Source organism: Barbus barbus (genome assembly GCF_936440315.1).
Source record: "Barbus barbus genome assembly, chromosome: 33".
NCBI lineage: Eukaryota > Metazoa > Chordata > Actinopteri > Cypriniformes > Cyprinidae > Barbus > Barbus barbus.
In genome coordinates, this window is record NC_136761.1 from 8,222,764 (window position 1) to 8,242,858 (window position 20,095).

The following is a 20,095-nucleotide window of genomic DNA, read 5'->3' on the forward strand; positions in this document are numbered from 1 at the left end:
CCTGGTCTCCAAGGTGATCGCAGTGGACGCGGATTCTGGCCAGAACGCGTGGCTCTCGTATCACATTATTAAAGCGACAGATCCGGGACTTTTCACTATCGGTGTCCACAGCGGAGAGATCAGGACGCAGCGGGACATTTCTGAATCTGACAACATGAAACAGAACCTCATTGTGTCCGTGAGAGATAACGGACAGCCCTCTCTCTCAGCCACGTGCGCATTGTATTTACTTATATCAGATAACTTGGCTGAAGTTCCAGAACTGAAAGACATGTCTCGAGACGAGAGCAGCTCCAAACTGACGTTTTATTTGATCATCGCGCTGGTGTCCGTTTCCACTTTCTTCCTGACCTTCATCATCATCATCCTGGCCGTGAGGTTTTGTCGCAGGAGAAAGCCCAGACTGTTGTTTGATGGAGCTGTAGCTATTCCCAGCGCGTATCTCCCTCCAAATTACGCGGAGGTGGAGGGCGCGGGAACTCTCCGCAGCACTTACAATTATGACGCATACCTGACCACGGGCTCGCGCACTAGTGACTTCAAGTTCGTCAGATCTTATAATGAGGGCACGCTGACTGCTGACTTGACTCTGAAAAAGACTCAGTCCGCTGTGGATGATCTTGAAGGGCTTGATGCGGAAGTGAACGATTCCTTTCAGGTAGGACTAAACAACTCTGTTTTCCACAGGTAGTTAATGGTCTGGGATTAGAAATGAACTGAATTTGTGTTCTCATTTGATCTTATTGACAGGCTCTGTTCTAGAAAAGGATCACGTGACCTATTAACATTCAAACATTCACAAATCTACAATTAAGGTCTGAAATGTAGTTACATTTAAAGTGTTTTATACGTACTTGTATATTTATAAATCGTCATCTTTTACGAATCTATTTATTTGTTTCATTGTTTTAGCGTTTCTCTCTTCAATGTCTCGCTTTTATGAATTTAGCATATAAAGAGGATTAAATGTCGAAGCCAATAACATTCTGTTTGGTAATAGGCCAATATACTTTTAGTTGTATGGAAAATGACACAGGGTAACGTTTTACTGTTGCTGTCCATGGTGCTGCATCAGCTTTTACGTTGTTTAGGATGTTGCGTCTATACTTTGTAGCAAGATATGGAGGAGAGATTCAGATGATGGTATTCATGCAGCACACGCTCAAATATCTTAATTGATCATTAAAAATTTTAGAAGTATTAGTGATAATTATCGCATAGGCACGGTGGTTTGTTTTTCTTTTTCTTTTTTGTCAATTGGATTTCATGATTTAGAATTTAAAACTTAATATCTCGACTGCTGTTGGTTGTACTCACGAAGGTATAGGCCTTGATTGAAAAAGCCACGAACAGACGATTTGGTATCATTGTGAATGTGAAGGTTTTTTTTGTTTGTTTGTTTTTTCTTCAATACTTTATAGCAAACTTAAAGAGAATGGGAGGTCCATCTGAACGTTTTGACATCGTTTATTTCGAATCATTTTGGTAAATGAGAGATAACCACCCCCCGAAAAAAAAAAATTGCACTGCACGTGTATTAAGAGTCGTCAGAGGTTCTCAGTAATTTACGAAAGTTTTATATACTGCTAGAATTATGCTTTCAAGAAAACGCGTTGAGAAACGGTCCTTAAACATTAGTCATGCTCATTTTTTAACCATGTTGTCTGAACTAGGTTCATGAAGTTCTTCAAATTCTTATTTCAGTATTTCTTTTCAAATTCAGTTTACTGAATAGACGTTGTAGAATAGAACGGCATATTTCTATAAGCTTTCCACGCTGCTGTACGGGCCAGTGTCTGTTGCTGTTCAGGGTTTGCTTTAGTATGTCTGTCTACATGCACGGGTGTTTATTTTACGCATAGATGCTCTAGAAAATTAGGCTTCTTCTGTGTTCACATCTAACGAGAATATTTCATCGTGCTGGAGTCTTGATGTTATGAAGTCATTTGATGCGCTTATATCCACGTTTCGTCATTTAATATCAGAGCTGTGAGAGTACTTGCAGTTTCTTAATTGAACTCGTAGTGTCGCTGCTTACCAGTTTAGTTGTTGATATTCACGTCGCTGTTTCTCTCCACCCTGTTCATGATGTCATTCAGGACTGACGTCTTGTTGTAGAATATCGCCAACAAATAGAGGCGCATTATCTGCTGTCCTCGTGTGTCTGCCATATTGAGTCATTTGCTTTTTCTTTTACATGTGGATAACGTGGTTACGTTTCTCCGCTAATATATCTACACCTTCTATATTGCTGGTGAGATGTTTGGTCTTTTGTTCTTCGTGCTGATGGCGCACATCGCTTATGGAGATTTAAGCTATTCTTTTCCGGAGGAGATGAAACGCGGATCTGTGATTGGAAATATAGCAAAGGATCTCGGGCTCGATGTGAACAGACTGTCATCTCGTAAAGCTCGAATTGATACTGAAGGTAACAGAAAACGATACTGTGACATTAATCTGAATACTGGAGAACTGACCGTAGCGGAGAGAATCGACAGAGAGGGGCTTTGCGGAAAGAAATCTTCATGTGTTTTAAATCAAGAGCTCGTGCTGGAGAATCCTTTAGAACTGCATCGCATCAGTCTTCGTGTTCAAGATGTTAACGACAACAGTCCTTATTTCGGTAAAGATGAGATTAATTTGGAGATCAGAGAATCCGCCGATAAGGGCAAACGCTTCTTACTTGAAGCAAATGATGCGGATATTGGGCAAAATTCTGTACAAAGCTATGCTATTGAACGTAATGGCTATTTTCTTTTATCCGTGCAAAGCAACTCTCTTGGAGAGAAATACGCCGAACTAATTTTAAATAAAGAGTTCGATCGCGAACGCGAGCAGGAGGTAAAATTAATTCTCACTGCGGTAGACGGCGGGACTCCACCGAGATCAGGTACTGTAGCCATACACGTCACTGTGCTGGATGCTAATGATAATGCTCCAGTCTTTAGTCAGGACAGCTATAAAGTCAGTCTGTCTGAAAATTCTCCTCTAGGTACTGTAGTGGTGACAGTGAGCGCTACTGATGCTGACGAGGGACAAAACGGAGAAGTGACTTATGAATTTAGTCATGTTATGGAAGGTTTCAAACAATTGTTTTACCTTGATCGAAACACCGGTCTCATCAGCATAAAAGGTCCAATAGATTTTGAGGAAGAAACCACATTTAATCTGCGAATAATAGCTAAAGATGGTTCAGGTCTAACATCTTACTCGAATGTTATAATCAGTGTAAGTGACATTAATGATAACGCCCCTATAATAATAGTAAAATCTTTGAATAGCCCAATTCCTGAGAATGCGTTACCCGGTACAGAGGTTGGCATCATTAATGTGCAGGACAGAGACTCTGAGAATAACGGACAGGTGCGCTGCTCCATTCAGCAAAACGTCCCGTTTAAACTCGTACCTTCAATCAAAAATTACTATTCTCTGGTGACCACAGGTGAATTAGACCGCGAGCTGCTCTCTGATTATAATATTACAATTACTGCTACTGATGAGGGCTCTCCGCCTTTATCTTCCACTAAGAATATTCACCTGACTGTAGCTGACGTGAATGATAATCCACCTGTATTTCAGGAGCAGAGTTACAGAGCTCATGTCCAAGAAAATAACAAACCGGGCTCCTCTATTTGTTCAGTATCAGCTACAGACCCGGACTGGAGACAGAATGGCACTGTAGTTTATTCTCTGTTGTCCTCTGACGTCAATGGCGCACCGGTGTCCTCCTTTCTATCCATTAACGGAGACACCGGGGTCATTCATGCTGTGAGGTCGTTTGATTACGAACAGTTGAAAAGTTTCAAAGTGCTGGTGTTAGCCAGAGACAACGGTGCTCCTCCTCTGAGCAGTAACGTGACCGTGAGTGTCTTCATAACGGATGAGAATGACAACTCCCCTCAGATATTATACCCCTCTCCGGAAGGAAACTCCTTCATGACCGAGATGGTACCCAAAGCTGCGCAGGCGAGCTCCCTGGTCTCCAAGGTGATCGCTGTGGACTCGGATTCTGGCCAAAACGCGTGGCTCTCGTATCACATTATTAAAGCGACAGATCCGGGACTTTTCTCTATCGGTGTCCACAGCGGAGAGATCAGGACGCAGCGAGACGTTTCTGAATCTGACAGCATGAAACATAACCTCATTGTGTCTGTGAGAGATAACGGACAGCCCTCTCTCTCAGCCACGTGCGCATTGTATTTACTTATATCAGATAACTTGGCTGAAGTTCCAGAACTGAAAGACATGTCTCGAGACGAGAGCAGCTCCAAACTGACGTTTTATTTGATCATCGCGCTGGTGTCCGTTTCCACTTTCTTCCTGACCTTCATCATCATCATCCTGGCCGTGAGGTTTTGTCGCAGGAGAAAGCCCAGACTGTTGTTTGATGGAGCTGTAGCCATTCCCAGCGCGTATCTCCCTCCAAATTACGCAGAGGTGGAGGGCGCGGGAACTCTCCGCAGCACTTACAATTATGACGCATACCTGACCACGGGCTCGCGCACTAGTGACTTCAAGTTCGTCAGATCTTATAATGAGGGCACACTGACTGCTGACCTGACTCTGAAAAAGTCTGCTGTGGATGATCTTGAAGGGCTTGATGCAGAGGCTATAAGGGGCATTACCTCTGATAATAAGGTATGAAATTAGTTCCGCATTTTTTATGAGTGCTATCATCACCATATAATCTAATTTAGACTGTTAAATATTTGTTTAATGGCATTGTAAATTTTAGAAAAGCAGTCTCCTCTAATTTTTACAACTCATCGTAACCACTTATAAGGATTATTATTAATATTAGTAGTAGTAGTATTACTATTATTATTGTTATCATCATCATCATCATCATCACCATGTGTTAAAGTTACAATCTGGCTTATACCTGTTCATCCGACATAGTCGTGAGGGAATGTACTGAGCTATCCATTTATCCTAAACGTTTATTTGAAATTCTAAATAGTGACTAGTTACATAAATTTTCAGAAGGGATCTAGCCCCCCCAAAAAGTTTAGTTCTTAATATTTAGTACTCCTCAGTCCCCTGAATTAAACAATAGCATATCAAATATTGAGATCTATTTTAACTGATATTAGTTTCTCAGTACTCGTTATACTCCTATGTTCCTTATTTAAAAATAATAATAATAATAAATAAATCCAGTGGTATTTTGTTTATTCATGGTAGCACAAGTTTGTGTGTCTGTAACTCTTTATTTTGGTCTCTGGGTGACGCTCTTATGTTACACACAACTTGGCAAGTGATCTAATCTGTGCCGTGTGCCCTGATTCAGTATAATCAGTGAGCAGAGGAGGGGAGGAATGAGGGATAGATAGGGAGGGGAATGCTGTACGCGTGCAGAGGAAGGGAGAGATGAAAATAAAAATATAAGCCGACAGGAGCAGTCATCAGAGTGCAGTGCCTGCCCCAGCTATTTGAGGATCTGTTCAGAATGTGCTTTGATCGTCATTATTTTTATTCTTTGTCATTTAAATATAGCCATTAATATTTCATAAAATGATTTGTTTGACAAGATGCGTTTGGGCCAATTTCTGGCTTCAGCTTTGTTTTTGCTTCATTTGCATTTGCGGCTCTCTCTGTGAAGTGCGTTATTCAGTTCCAGAAGAGATGCAGCGAGGATCTGTCATTGGCAATGTGGCGAGAGATTTGGGAATAGATGTGACTGAGCTCGTGAGGCGCAACGCTCGAGTTGTTGCTGAGGGGAGCCGACAGTTTTGCGAGCTGAGCACAGAAACAGGCTCTCTGTTGGTGAGTGAGAGAATGGACCGTGAGGAGCTTTGTGTGCAGTCTGCGCCGTGCGTCCTGCAATTCCAGCTGCTCTTGGAAAATCCGCTCAAAGTGTACAGTCTCCTCTTAGACATCCAGGACATCAACGATAACAGTCCGACGTTTGAAAATGGTCAGATTGAGCTGGAGCTACTGGAGTCAACGGTCCTGGGGAGGCGCTTTCCACTTGAAAGTGCTCACGATCCTGACATAGGAGCTAATTCAGTTCAGCATTATCAACTCAGTGAGAATGAATATTTTGCTTTGGAAATGAATACTCATGTGGACAGAAATGCATATCCTGAATTGGTTCTTAAAAAGCCTTTGGATCGAGAAAACCAAGCTGATCACTTTCTGACTCTAAGTGGAGTGGATGGTGGCCGACCTTTTCGTTCTGGAACGGCATCAATTCACATTCATGTGTTGGACGCCAATGATAACGTTCCTGTGTTTGGTCAAACTGTGTACAAAGTCAGTGCGCAGGAAAATTCACCTCGAGGCACTGTGTTGGTTAAATTAAATGCAATAGATTTAGACAGTGGGATTTATGGGGAAATTAGTTACTCTTTCAGTCATGTGCCTGATAAGACGAGGGGGGTTGTGGAGGTCGACCACGTGACGGGTGAGGTAAAGGTCATGCGTGCGTTGGATTATGAAGAGGCCAGTTCTCACGAGCTGGATGTACAAGCCAAAGATGGGGGCGGACAGTCATCTCACTGTAAACTCATAATAGATGTGATAGATGTGAATGACAATTCACCTGTTATTGCTGTTAAATCAACTACTTCTACTGTGCCAGAAGATGCTTCACCTGGAACCATGGTGGCTTTGCTGCACGTTTATGACCTTGATACTGGTACCAGTGGACGGGTCACGTGTGAGATATCTGATGACATGCCATTTAAACTTGTGTCAGAGGTAAAGAATTACTTCATGCTTGTGATTGATGGAGTTTTAGACCGGGAAAAGTGTCCTCTCTATAACATAACCATGACTGCTGTGGATGCTGGCACACCCCCTTTATTCAGCAGTAAAACTGTGGCCATAAGAGTCACAGACGTTAATGATAATCCTCCTATTTTTAGACACAGTGACTACAGCATCAAATTTGTAGAGAATCAGCCCCAGGGAACCCTGGTTATTAAGGTCAATGCTGATGATGCAGATGAAGGCCAGAACTCTAGAATCTTGTATTCTCTTTCAGAAGATGCAGCCTCTCATCTTTCCATCAATGCAGAAACTGGTGAGATATTTACTCTGTGCCCCTTTGATTACGAATCATCCACTCACTTTCATGTTCAGGTTATGGCACGTGATGAAGGCAGTCCATCGTTCACTAGCACATGCACTGTCCAGATTTTTATTGCAGATCAGAACGACAATGCTCCAGTTGTTCTTTACCCAGTTCAGTTTGATGGGTACCTTGCACATGACATTGTGCCCCGAGCTGCTCCTGCAGATTATCTGGTCACCAAAGTGGTTGCAATTGATGCAGACGCGGGGCACAATGCATGGCTGACCTATCGAATTGTAAAAGCCACACAGCCTAATTTGTTCTCCATTGGACTGCACTGTGGAGAAATTAGGACATTAAGGCCGTTTGCAGAAGATGAAGAAATCAAACAAACCTTGATAGTCTCTGTGAGTGATAATGGGCTTGAATCTTTGTCTGCAACTGCAACTGTCAATATTATGATAGAAGACGGCTTGCCTATTATTGATGAGCTCGTTGCACGTGGCACAGATAAATCACATGGACACAGTGACCTTATATTGTATTTAATAATGGCTCTGGCAGGCATGTCCAGTCTTTTCCTTGTGCTCATCATTGCCGTGGTCTATATGAGATTATGTAGATACCGATACATGTACCGTTCAACTGCAAACTTACCCGTTTTTCCTCCTACCTACGGACCGCCTGGCTACTCGGATGTGAGCCGCTTCAATACTCTGCAGAAAGATGATCGATATAATTCATTCTTAACCACAGGCTCATGGAAAGGGGACTTCAGATTTGGCTCGGACTTTGTTGATTTGGACATGCTGAATAAGAGAGGCACGTCATTGCATGTGGGTGGCCACAGCACCACACGTGCAAAGCTATTAGTGCCACATAAACTCTAACCCAGATGGTTTGACCCTGACAACCATAGAGAAAATCCTTATCAACAAATTGGACTGAAAATCCTTTAATCAAACAAATGACAAATGTTCATTATTATTATGTACGTATTCAGACTCCCTCACTTTAATGTTGTATGTTCTTTTCTGCTTTAATTTTGCATGTGACAAGATTTTTTACCCAACTTGTAAACACAAGCTCTAAAAATATATTTTTGTTGTATGTTGATCTGCTCTTAGTGTGTGTGTGTGTGTGTGTGTGTGTGTTTAGTTTGGAAGGAGATTTAGTCACTTTATTTAGAAATCAATAGTATTTCAATTTGTTTGGACATTTACTTTACATTCGTTCACATGAGCACTCTTCTAGCATCTCTTTTAATCACATTTATCATGATTTCATCTTCAATTCTCTTTCTCTAGATTCTCTTTTTGGGGGGGTTATACATAAGCTATTGTATCATGCTGTCTCATTTCTTATGTTATTGTACAATTCAGTCTTGTATGTGAAGTTTGTTACTGGTGACTTTAAACTTAAAATTCAAAAAATAAATATTTCCTTTGAACCATGGTATGACATGAACCATGCATGTACTTATTTATACAGAGATCAATTTTTACCATTTATTTTAACATTTACTTTAGTGCTGTTTATGTGCTTTGTAAGAGACTTTCAATTCTAGAAAAGGAGTTATGATATAAAATTAGTATATCAAAAGGGGCACACTGTCTCACTTAAATGGGAAATAAGGAAGTACTCCATGCAACATTCAACAGTCTTACTAATGTTCCAGTATGTCTGACCTGTTTTTAATTGGAGATTTTTCTTTTGTCTTGGCTCAGATATGTTATCTCTTTAAATAAACAGTCCAATGTCAGGATGTGTTTAGGCATATGCTTATCTTTTAGTCCAGGTAGCATAAGATTGTAATGTGGCCTTTTACCTTCAAGTCGTTCAAATTTTAAGGATTACTTTAAAAGTCTAGACTAGAGTTGCACTCATCATACCTGCCTTCAGTTAGTAATAAATTGAAGATACTGGTTGGTGTTAGCATCAGTTTCACTCTAAAGCAGGAATTCTTATTGCAAAGTTTAAAATTACGAGTGTGAAATCTAGCTAAAGCCAAGGGTAAAAATTGTCTAGGTTAGAGTTAAACATAGTGTGAAGTGTTATTTCTTTTAATCGTTTAAATTACATTTGGCACTAGAATCCTTTGCCATAAAATAGTCATGATATTTACCTAAAAATGACAAGTTTATTTATTTAAATCATTTTCAAATATCTAACCATAACTTTACGACTCTCCTCATGACTTGAGCTTCTTATATAGGATAAAGGATGATTTAGTGACGTGTAAACTGTATATTGGTTTTTGCCGGTTCTGCATGATTAAATATACAGTCCAAATAGATAGTAATGTTTTGTCTAAACAGCCAGATATTTGTGCACTGAGCTCATCTGCAATGTGTAGCACGTCATGGATCTAACTGGACACATAAGCATACATTACGCCACAATAAGGCTACAAAAGAGAGATTGGGAAGAATTTCCAAATTATTTCACCCAAGTGTCATTCTGAGCTTCATTTAAGGTTTTTCAGGTGACATTAGTGTGGATTCAATTAGCATGAGATCTGGTGATGGTTAATATACTGCTTAAAATCCTCAACAAAGGTATGGGTTGAATGTGGGTTTTGGCTTAACAGTAGTTGTCATGAGTGCCAGTTATGAATGAATAACCCTGAAAAGCAAATTATAGGGAATATATGTAGTTAAATGTTACGTATATGAGTCTGTATTGCAGATCTGTATCCTCAGAACGCTGCACATTTCCCAGCCAGCAACTGTGTGCTGTTTAATGTTCACCCATGTGTGGTTAAATTGTTGCTTTAGCCAGGCCTACTTCTGCTGCACACGTGAGAAGGGTTCTCTGTGTATGAGGATGAGAGAAAATGTACAGCAAAATAATAAAATATACACAGACCACAGTAAAATTCAATTTTGCTTTGTAATCCAATCTGATTGTCATGCTATAGTGGATTTGCACACAAGGCAGAGATGACTACATGAAATCTATTGAAGGGATTTAAGGACAGAGGCAGAAATGTGTCTCCTCACATGCCCCACATACTCCTGTGTTGCTCAGTGCACACTGTTTTGTCAAAATGGAGAACATGATGACACCATTCTTACAGTTGATATGTCATACAGTTGTCAAAGAGTTTTGGTTTAAGCTGTATTTTATACCTGTTTTTTGTGCACTTTGTGTGATTTATTTATTTTGTCTCTCTCTCATTCATCTTTTATCTTTATTATGTTTATTTATTTTTAATTAAAGGTGTTTGCCAAGGAAAGCATCAGTTTTACTATTGCATAGTGTAAGTGCTTTGAACAAAACACATTTTCTTCAGGAAATGTAAATTCAATTTTCTCTTCTCTTTTTTTCTCCTCCATGGTGTGCTGTCCATCCTAATGAATGGAAACAATCTTCATTTAGGTAAGGAACATTTTATTTACTGCTATTGTTAAATAAAATACAGTTGGCAATTCACAGGAAGCTCTTTTTACTTTTTCTTTTTCTTTCTCTCTGTCATTTAAATTTAAATTTTTCTGATGAACTGATTAGTTGTGTTCAGTTCAGTAACTGAATGTTATCATACAGTATGTGCTGTGCTCCATCTTGTGGTGGTTCACTGAAACTGTGTCAGAGACACTGCATCATCTTACTGCATGAGTGAGTGTGTGTGTGTGTGTGTGTGTGTGTGTGGGGGGGGGGGGGGGGGGTGCCCTATATAGGTCTCTGGCTCTCCTCTCCTGCTGCAGCAGTGTCACTATGCTTTAAGGCTGGGCTCTGGCCCACTTTTACAGCATTAAAATGCATCATGGGACACAGAGTCTGAATAATGCAATCTCATCACACTGAGTATGTATGACTATGCGGCCTCTTTAGTGCTGCTCATGTTTTATACATCTACACAGCTGATGTGTTCAAATCAACTGCAATGTCCAAAACCACATACTGGCACAATAACACACATCCTGTTTCTGGTAACACTTTAATAAGGCTAAGTTAGTTAATGCATTGGAAACAATGAACTAACAATTAAAAACAGTTTTTACAGCATTTCTTTTAGATTTATATAATTATTGTGAATTGTGAATAATTTTAATAAAATTAGAGATCATACAAAATGCATGTTATTTTTTTATTTAGTACTGTCCTGAGTAAGATATTTTACATAAAATATGTTTACATATAGTCCACAAGACAAAAAATAGCTGAAATTATTAAAATAACCCCCTTCAAAAGTTTGGGAACCCTTGGTTCTTGATACTGTGTGTGGTTACCTGGATGATCTACGACTGTTTTTTTTTTTTTTTGGTGTTGTTGTTTTGTGATGGTTGTTCATGAATCCCTTGTTTGTTCTGAACAGTTAAACTGAGCACTGTTCTTCAGAAAAATCCTCCATGTCCTGCAGATTCTTCAGTTTTACAGCATCTTTTGCATATTTGAACCATTTCCAGCAGTGACTGTCTGATTTTGAGATCCATCTTTTTACACTGAGGACAATTGAGGGACTCAAACACAACTATTAAAAAAAATAAAAGCATTCACTGATGCTCCAGAAGGAAACACAATGCATTAAGAGCAGGGGGTGAAAACTGTTTGAATTTGAAGATTAAGGTAAATTGGACTTAATTTGTCTCCCGGTAAACATGCAAGTATCTTCTGTTGCTTCCGAAGGGCAGTACTAAGTGGAAAAAAATATATATTTCAACAAAATAAGAAAAATTTGGACCTCTTCATCCTGTTCAAAAGTTTTCACCCCTGGCTCTTAATGCATCACGTTTCCTTAAGCAAAAGATGCTGGAAAACTGAAGAATCTGCAGGACATGGAGGATTTTTCTGAAGAACAGTGCTCAGTTTAACTGTTCAGAACAAACAAGGGACTCATGAATAACCATCACAAAACAAAAACACAGTCGTAGATCATCCAGGTAACCACACACAGTATTTAGAACCAAGGGTTCCTAAACTTTTGAAGGGGGTTATTTTAATAATCTCAGCTATTTTTTGTCTTGTGGACTATATGCAAACATATTTTATGTAAAATATCTTACTCAGGACAGTACTAAATAAAAAATAACATGCATTTTGTATGATCTCTAAATTTGTTAAAATTATTCACATTTTCACAGATTCTGCAAGGGGTTCACAATCTTTAACATGTCACTGTGTATATATATATATATATATATATATATATATATATATATATATATATATATATATATATTGGATTGGATTCAATTTATTGTCATTGCACATGTACAAGGCAACGAAATGCAATATATAAATAATGTATAAATATGTGTGTGTGTGTGTGTGTGTGTGTGTGTGTGTGTGTGTGTGTGTGTGTGTGTGTGTGTGTGTGTGTGTGTGTGTGCACCTGGTATTCATCACGTCCTGGGGACCAAATGTCCCCACAAGGATAGTAATACCAGTAAATCTTAATCTTGTGGGGACATTTTTTGGTCCCCATGAGGAAACAAGCTTATAAAACATACAGCATAAAGTTTTTTGAAAATCTAAAAATGCAGCATGTTTCCTGTGAGGGCTAAGTTTAGGTGTAGGGTTGGTGTAGGGCAATAGCACATACAGATTGTACAGTATAAAAACCATTACGCCTATGGGATGTCCCCATAAAACATGGAAACCCAACATGTGTGTGTGTGTGTGCGTGTGTGTGTGTGTGTGTGTGTAACGATGGGCAAAATTGTTAGAACACCTGACAGATCTGAAAACATTGACCTTTTTTGCCTCTGAATATTTATCCACTTTTAACTTTAATATTTGGTATGTCCACCTTTTGCAGCAATTACAGCAGCACATCTCTGGCATAGTGTCAATATATTTCCTGAGAACTTGAACGCTAATGTTATCCCATGCCTTCTGCAACTGAAGCCAAAGGCTTTCCTTTGACCTTAGAATACATCTGTCCTGTTTATTTTCCAACTCGCCCCAAATTTGCTCGATGGGATTGAGGTCTGGATTTTTAGGGGGCCAGACCATCATTTTCAATGTTCCAGCAAATTCCTTTTGTCACAGGTAGTTCTGGCAATAGTTTGTTTCATAGGTAGTGTAATGGGCTGAAGGAGTGGATGGCAGATCTACAATGGTCTTCATAATACTATTAATTATAATATTTCTTGAATAATTATTAATCAAAGTTACATTTATGCATGTTAGAGAATAAGTTGAATATGGCTTTAGTCTGCCTTTCTACTCTCTAAGAAGCTGATCTCATTGTGTGTGTAACCATGCCCGATAAGGTTTAGGGCTGAGACAACCTTGAAGTAAGATAAGTGTTTCTCTGCATATGTGTGTTAGTATCTGTCTGTACAGGGAGAAGCTCAGACAGTCCCAGGACAAACGCTGCCGATGTCCAGCGTATCAGACATACGTCTTTGGAGAGACGTATTGCGTCGGACCTCTGATCACTTGTCACTAAAATAGTCATCAGAAGATATGCTTCAAGCTTGCATTCCATATGTGGAAATTGTCTAAGTTTATCTAGGTTTTAGAACCAATCAGAATTTTGATGACTTATGCATTGATGCAATTAGCTACCTCTGTTAGGGTATAATTGCTTATGTTTTTGAATTGTAAAGCAGGTCGGCCTACGAACTCCATTACGAGTGTTAAAGCTGACTTCTGCGGATGAAACTGCAAACTATTTCTTCAGTAAATTTATTTAATTAATCGCAATCTGACTCCTAGTCTTTGTTCATCATACCTGGTCCATGGGTTTTAACTGTTATTCCCCAATAGGCCAATTAAAAAAAACAACTGAAACCTCTTCAATTGTTAGGAGTTTGGACTTCAGTTTAGTGTTTTTCTGGTTTTTCTATCTGTTCCTGTTTTCCCTTATTTGGTTTTGTTCTGGTTTTCCCTCATTAGTTCCTTATTAGTTGATTAATGCTAAGTCCGTTCACCTGTGTCTTGTCATCATCTCGTTCACTCCTTTGTTTCCGGTTGCTTTATAAGCATTCAGTTTAATGTCTTGGATTGTCGTGTCTTAACATTATGTTGTTGTGAACTACATTTTGTATTATTAAAAACCCTGTTTTCACGATCTCCCCGTTGCCATCCTTCCCTGAGTTACCTCACCTAACAGAAGACACGACCAAAACTGAAATGCTGATGGCTGAGGACAAGCTGTGGGGTTTGCGGCAGGCTGGTCGGAAGCTGGAGCAGTATGTGGAAGATTTTATTGAGCTTGTTCACCAGCTGAGCTGGTCTGACGCCTCTTTGGGTGCGTGCTTTCAGCTAGGGCTAGACAGCTAGACAATCAGATGTGAGCTCCCTGTTTTTGTTTTTTCTCTGGTCGAATTAATCAATCTTGTTTGGCGAAGTCTGTGCCGCCGCCCGCGGCTAAGTCGGGCTCACCAGCTATCTTTCAGGAGCAGCCACTTATAGACAGGGCGATACCCCCCGAGTTTTCTGTTCCGGTCATCTCACCAGAGCCCGCTCCTCGCAAGTGCCCTCCTGCGTCTCCGCTGGTCCCGTTCAGCTCTCCTGCGTCTTCGCTGCTCTGCGCTGTCCGAGCGCCACAGAGAATCCGCGCTTCCAGAGCGCCCCCGAGAATCCGTGCTGTCCGAGCGCTCCTTCGAATTTGCGCTGCCAGAGCGCCCCAGAGAATCCGCGCTGTCCGAGCGCCCCAGAGAATTTTGCGCTGTCCGAGCGCCCCAGAGAATTCACGCTTTCAGAGCTCCCCCGAGTGTCCGCGCTGTCCGAGGGCCCTCAAGTGTCCGCTCCTCCAGAGCGCCCTCAAGTGCCCGCTCCTCCAGAGCGCCCTCAAGTGCCCACTCCTCCAGAGCGCCCCACAGAGCCCGTTCCTCCAAAGCGCCCTCAGGTGCCCGTGCCTCAAGAGCGCCCCACAGAGACCACTCCTCCTGAGCTCCCCACAGAACCCGTTCCTCCAGAGCGCCCCCTCGTGCCCTCTCCTCCTCAATGGCTCCCAGAGGGAAACTTCCCCCAAAAAATTTTTTGGGGGGGCTATAGAGTCACGGCCTGTGTGGCCGGGCCAAGGCCACAGAACCCCTCTACCTGCCTTGGCGGCCCGAAGAAATAGGGCCATGGCCTCCCAAGTCTCTAGTCCTGCCATGGTCTCCCGAGCTCCCTGATCCACCATGGCCTCCCGAGTCGCCAGTCCCGCCATGGCTCCCTGAGCCTCCTGATCCGCCATGGTTTCCTGAGTCTCCTGATCTGCCATGGCTCCCTGAGTCTCCTGATCCACCATGGTTCCCCGAGCATCCTGATCCGCCATGGCCATCCAAGTCTCCAGTCCCGCCATGGCCGCCGGACTCCCATTCCACTGACCTGCCTCCCTTGTCCCGGCCTGCAGTGGCCTCCAGGGCGCCCCCCCTCCCCGGCGGAACTGTTGCGGCGCAAGACGTGCCTTCCGGGAGGGGGGAGTAATGTTAGGAGTTTGGACTTCAGTTTAGTGTTTTTCTGGTTTTTCTATCTGTTCCTGTTTTCCCTTATTTGGTTTTGTTCTGGTTTTCCCTCATTAGTTCCTTATTAGTTGATTAATGCTAAGTCCGTTCACCTGTGTCTTGTCATCATCTCGTTCACTCCTTTGTTTCCGGTTGCTTTATAAGCATTCAGTTTAATGTCTTGGATTGTCGTGTCTTAACATTATGTTGTTGTGAACTACATTTTGTATTATTAAAAACCCTGTTTTCACGATCTCCCCGTTGCCATCCTTCCCTGAGTTACCTCACCTAACAGAAGACACGACCAAAACTGAAATGCTGATGGCTGAGGACAAGCTGTGGGGTTTGCGGCAGGCTGGTCGGAAGCTGGAGCAGTATGTGGAAGATTTTATTGAGCTTGTTCACCAGCTGAGCTGGTCTGACGCCTCTTTGGGTGCGTGCTTTCAGCTAGGGCTAGACAGCTAGACAATCAGATGTGAGCTCCCTGTTTTTGTTTTTTCTCTGGTCGAATTAATCAATCTTGTTTGGCGAAGTCTGTGCCGCCGCCCGCGGCTAAGTCGGGCTCACCAGCTATCTTTCAGGAGCAGCCACTTATAGACAGGGCGATACCCCCCGAGTTTTCTGTTCCGGTCATCTCACCAGAGCCCGCTCCTCGCAAGTGCCCTCCTGCGTCTCCGCTGGTCCCGTTCAGCTCTCCTGCGTCTTCGCTGCTCTGCGCTGTCCGAGCGCCACAGAGAATCCGCGCTTCCAGAGCGCCCCCGAGAATCCGTGCTGTCCGAGCGCTCCTTCGAATTTGCGCTGCCAGAGCGCCCCAGAGAATCCGCGCTGTCCGAGCGCCCCAGAGAATTTTGCGCTGTCCGAGCGCCCCAGAGAATTCACGCTTTCAGAGCTCCCCCGAGTGTCCGCGCTGTCCGAGGGCCCTCAAGTGTCCGCTCCTCCAGAGCGCCCTCAAGTGCCCGCTCCTCCAGAGCGCCCTCAAGTGCCCACTCCTCCAGAGCGCCCCACAGAGCCCGTTCCTCCAAAGCGCCCTCAGGTGCCCGTGCCTCAAGAGCGCCCCACAGAGACCACTCCTCCTGAGCTCCCCACAGAACCCGTTCCTCCAGAACGCCCCCTCGTGCCCTCTCCTCCTCAATGGCTCCCAGAGGGGAACTTCCCCCAAAAAATTTTTTGGGGGGGCTATAGAGTCACGGCCTGTGTGGCCGGGCCAAGGCCACAGAACCCCTCTACCTGCCTTGGCGGCCCGAAGAAATAGGGCCATGGCCTCCCAAGTCTCTAGTCCTGCCATGGTCTCCCGAGCTCCCTGATCCACCATGGCCTCCCGAGTCGCCAGTCCCGCCATGGCTCCCTGAGCCTCCTGATCCGCCATGGTTTCCTGAGTCTCCTGATCTGCCATGGCTCCCTGAGTCTCCTGATCCACCATGGTTCCCCGAGCATCCTGATCCGCCATGGCCATCCAAGTCTCCAGTCCCGCCATGGCCGCCGGACTCCCATTCCACTGACCTGCCTCCCTTGTCCCGGCCTGCAGTGGCCTCCAGGGCGCCCCCCCTCCCCGGCGGAACTGTTGCGGCGCAAGACGTGCCTTCCGGGAGGGGGGAGTAATGTTAGGAGTTTGGACTTCAGTTTAGTGTTTTTCTGGTTTTTCTATCTGTTCCTGTTTTCCCTTATTTGGTTTTGTTCTGGTTTTCCCTCATTAGTTCCTTATTAGTTGATTTAAGGCTAAGTCCGTTCACCTGTGTCTTGTCATCATCTCGTTCACTCCTTTGTTTCCAGTTGCTTTATAAGCGTTCAGTTTAATGTCTTGGATTGTCGTGTCTTAACGTTATGTTGTTGTGAACTACATTTTGCATTATTAAAAACCCTGTTTTCACGATCTCCCCATTGCCATCCTTCCCTGAGTTACCTCACCTAACATAAATATGCCAAGTGTTCTAACAATTTTGGCCACTACTGTATATATACAGTATATGAACTAATGCTAACAGATTCAAACTTATTCTATAGCATTAATTTATTTATTTATTTTTGATTACTACAAGGTTTTGACAATCAGATATGTCGGCACAATGTTGTGTCTGGGTCTGTTTTGGAGATCACACTCCAATTATTTTTATCCTTTCAAATGTAGGTCATCTGCTAGTTTAGACACTAGAATCACATCTGACTGGCTTGATCTTACACATTCCATTATTTTGATTAAATAAGAGGTTTTAGTGTAATGTACAGGAATAGATGCACCTAAAATCGTGTTAAACTCTTGTAAAACGCTATAGAGTAAATGGTGTTATTGGTTGGTGGTAAAGTGTAATTGGTATACTCTGGTTGGATTCACTTTCTGTAATTCTGCATTGTAATTTGATTTCATGCCTCCATTCCTGCACTGAGATAATCAAACTGAAAGATTTTTTGATGCACCAATTACTCGTTATTGAGTTTCTGATCAGCAATGACAACCAACAGAACCAGAAATAAAGGTACAAAAGTTGTCACTGGGGCGTCAGGTATTAATATCAACCATTTATGTACAAATGTGTACTTTTTGATAAGCCACCACCCCAGGGGCAGCTTTGTACCTTTATTTCAGAGAGAGTAGCTCACTTTTTTTCTTCTTTTATGCTGGACAGTCCAGCTATGCTGTTGTGCTGCTCATAGACTGTGAGAGGTGCTATTGCCCAAGGAGACGACAGTGAGCAAAGCAAAACAACTGCGCATAGAAGGCATTGCTTCAAACAGCAGAGAAAAGACGTCAAGCGCGTCTCGTTATTGATGATAGTAGACAATATGTCGAGCTGAAACGCAACAAAGGACATTTGGTGGTAAAAGAGAGAATAGACTGAGAGCAGCTCTGCGGACAAAAATCTCTGTGTAGTTTCGGTTTTGAGATTTAGCTTGAAAATCCCCTCGAGTTTTTTTCGATCACAATCGAGATTCAAGACATCAACGATCATGCACCCGTTTTTTCTAAGAAATAAATAATTTTAGAGATTAGCGAGTCCACGCCTATAGGCACAATTTTCTTGTTAGACACAGTGACTGATCCAGATGTTGGTTTGAATTCTTTTCAGAGCTACAGTCTGAAACCTACTGATAATTTTACTTTAAAGCAACACAGTCGCTCGGACGGCAGTAAATATGCAGAGATGGCGTTGCAGTCTCTGCTAGACAGAGAGAAACAGAGCGGGCATTCACTTGTATTAACGGCTATTGATGGTGGAGACCCGCCGCGTTATGGAGCCGTTAAAATAATCGTTAAACTCCTTGATGCCAATAATAATTCACCCATTTTCACTGAAACCGTATATAAACCAAGTGTAGCTGAGAACGCAGTAAAAGGGATGTTGATAACTACAGTAAGTGCATCTGATGCAGACGAAGGGTACAATGGCAGTGTCACGTATTCATTTACTCATATGGGAGAGGACGCGGCACACCTATTCCAAATCAATACGCAGGATGGCGGCTCTCCTCCGCTTTATAACAACGTAACTGTGAACATTTTCATCCAAGATCAGACAATGCACCTCAGGTTCTGTATCCGGTCCAGTCAGGCGCTTCTGTGGTGGCTAAAATAGTGCCTCGTTCTGCAGATGTGGGTTATCTGGTGACTAAAGTGGTGGCTGTTGATGTGGACTCTGGACAGAATGCCTGGCTCTCATATAAACTGCAGAAAGCCACAGACAGGGCGCTGTTTGAAGTGGGCTTACAGAATGGAGAAATAAGAACTGTTCGCCAAGTGACAGATAAAGATGCTGTGAAACAAAGACTCACTGTTGTAGTGGAGGACAACGGGCAGCCCTCTCGATCAGCTACAGTCAATGTTAACGTGGCGGTGGCAGACAGCTTCCCTGAAGTGCTCTCGGAGTTAACTGACTTTTCACACGACAAGGACTACAACGATAATATGACTTTTTATCTAGTCTTGGCTTTGGCTGCAGTCTCATTTCTTTTCATAGCGTGTTTGGTCGTCATAATATCTGTTAAAATCTACAGATGGAGGCAATCTCGTTTGTATTATCAGTCAAATCTCCCGGTTATTCTGTACTATCCACCTCGTTACGCAGACACTGTTGGCACAGGAACTCTGCAGCACGTTCATAATTATGAAATTTACAGAACCACAGATTCCAGGAAAAGTGATGTTAAGTATTTCAGACCCATCAGTCAAAGTCTGATGAGTGTTGATGCAAGTGGAACCGAAACAATTCCAAAAGTGAAATGCCGCGTCGATTGCACTGAAGCGGGCAGTACACTGGTAAGTCTGCACAATGTGATTTGTTTTTTCCCCTAAACATAGCTTTCAAAGGATAGTATACACTAGTAGTCTGCAATGTTGTGATATGTGAATTATAGCTAAAAGTGACATTTAAACGGCCTGTGCTGTGTCGCTGTCCATGGTGCTGACACTTATAGCCTCACTTCAATCATTCTTATCCTCCATATGAATATGATTTAGATATATGAATTGTGTGTCTGTGTATTATATGTGTGTGTGTGTGGGGGGGGGGGGGGGGGTGATGTCGTAAAATCGGTAATACTTAACATATTTCGTAGTGCTTTGGCTCACTTTGAACAGCAAGGGCCGCTGTTGATCGGTAAAACATTTTATGGTGTGCTTCGTCATTCAGCAGTCTTCCCTCCTCCCCATTTTCTTGCTTTGTGGCAGATAAGGGAAAGGCTGCCTCGACATTTTTATTCG

At 42.5% G+C, this 20,095-nt stretch overlaps 2 protein-coding genes across 2 annotated transcripts in view; both read left to right on the forward strand.

Moving 5' to 3' along the window:
- The window catches only part of LOC306852915 (protocadherin Fat 4-like), a gene marked incomplete at its 3' end in the record, with an annotated part of 273,486 nt that extends 272,724 nt beyond the window's left edge, over positions 1–762 (forward strand). Inside the window, exons 9-10 of the mRNA XM_079390033.1 lie at positions 14–658; positions 751–762. Of these exons, the coding sequence (XP_079246159.1) occupies positions 14–658; positions 751–762 (657 nt within the window). The remainder of the gene's footprint in view (positions 1–13; positions 659–750) is intronic.
- Positions 763–1,258: 496 nt separating this feature from the next.
- On the forward strand, positions 1,259–19,800 carry LOC306852916 (uncharacterized protein; the record flags this gene model as incomplete). Its single annotated transcript, XM_079390034.1, has 8 exons — positions 1,259–4,638; positions 5,291–5,298; positions 5,532–7,899; positions 14,478–14,711; positions 16,094–16,327; positions 18,465–18,775; positions 18,907–19,651; positions 19,750–19,800. The coding sequence occupies exons 1-8, from the start codon at positions 2,260–2,262 to the stop codon at positions 19,798–19,800; spliced, it is 6,330 nt and encodes a 2,109-aa protein (XP_079246160.1). The 5' UTR covers positions 1,259–2,259.
- Positions 19,801–20,095: the final 295 nt, after the last annotated feature.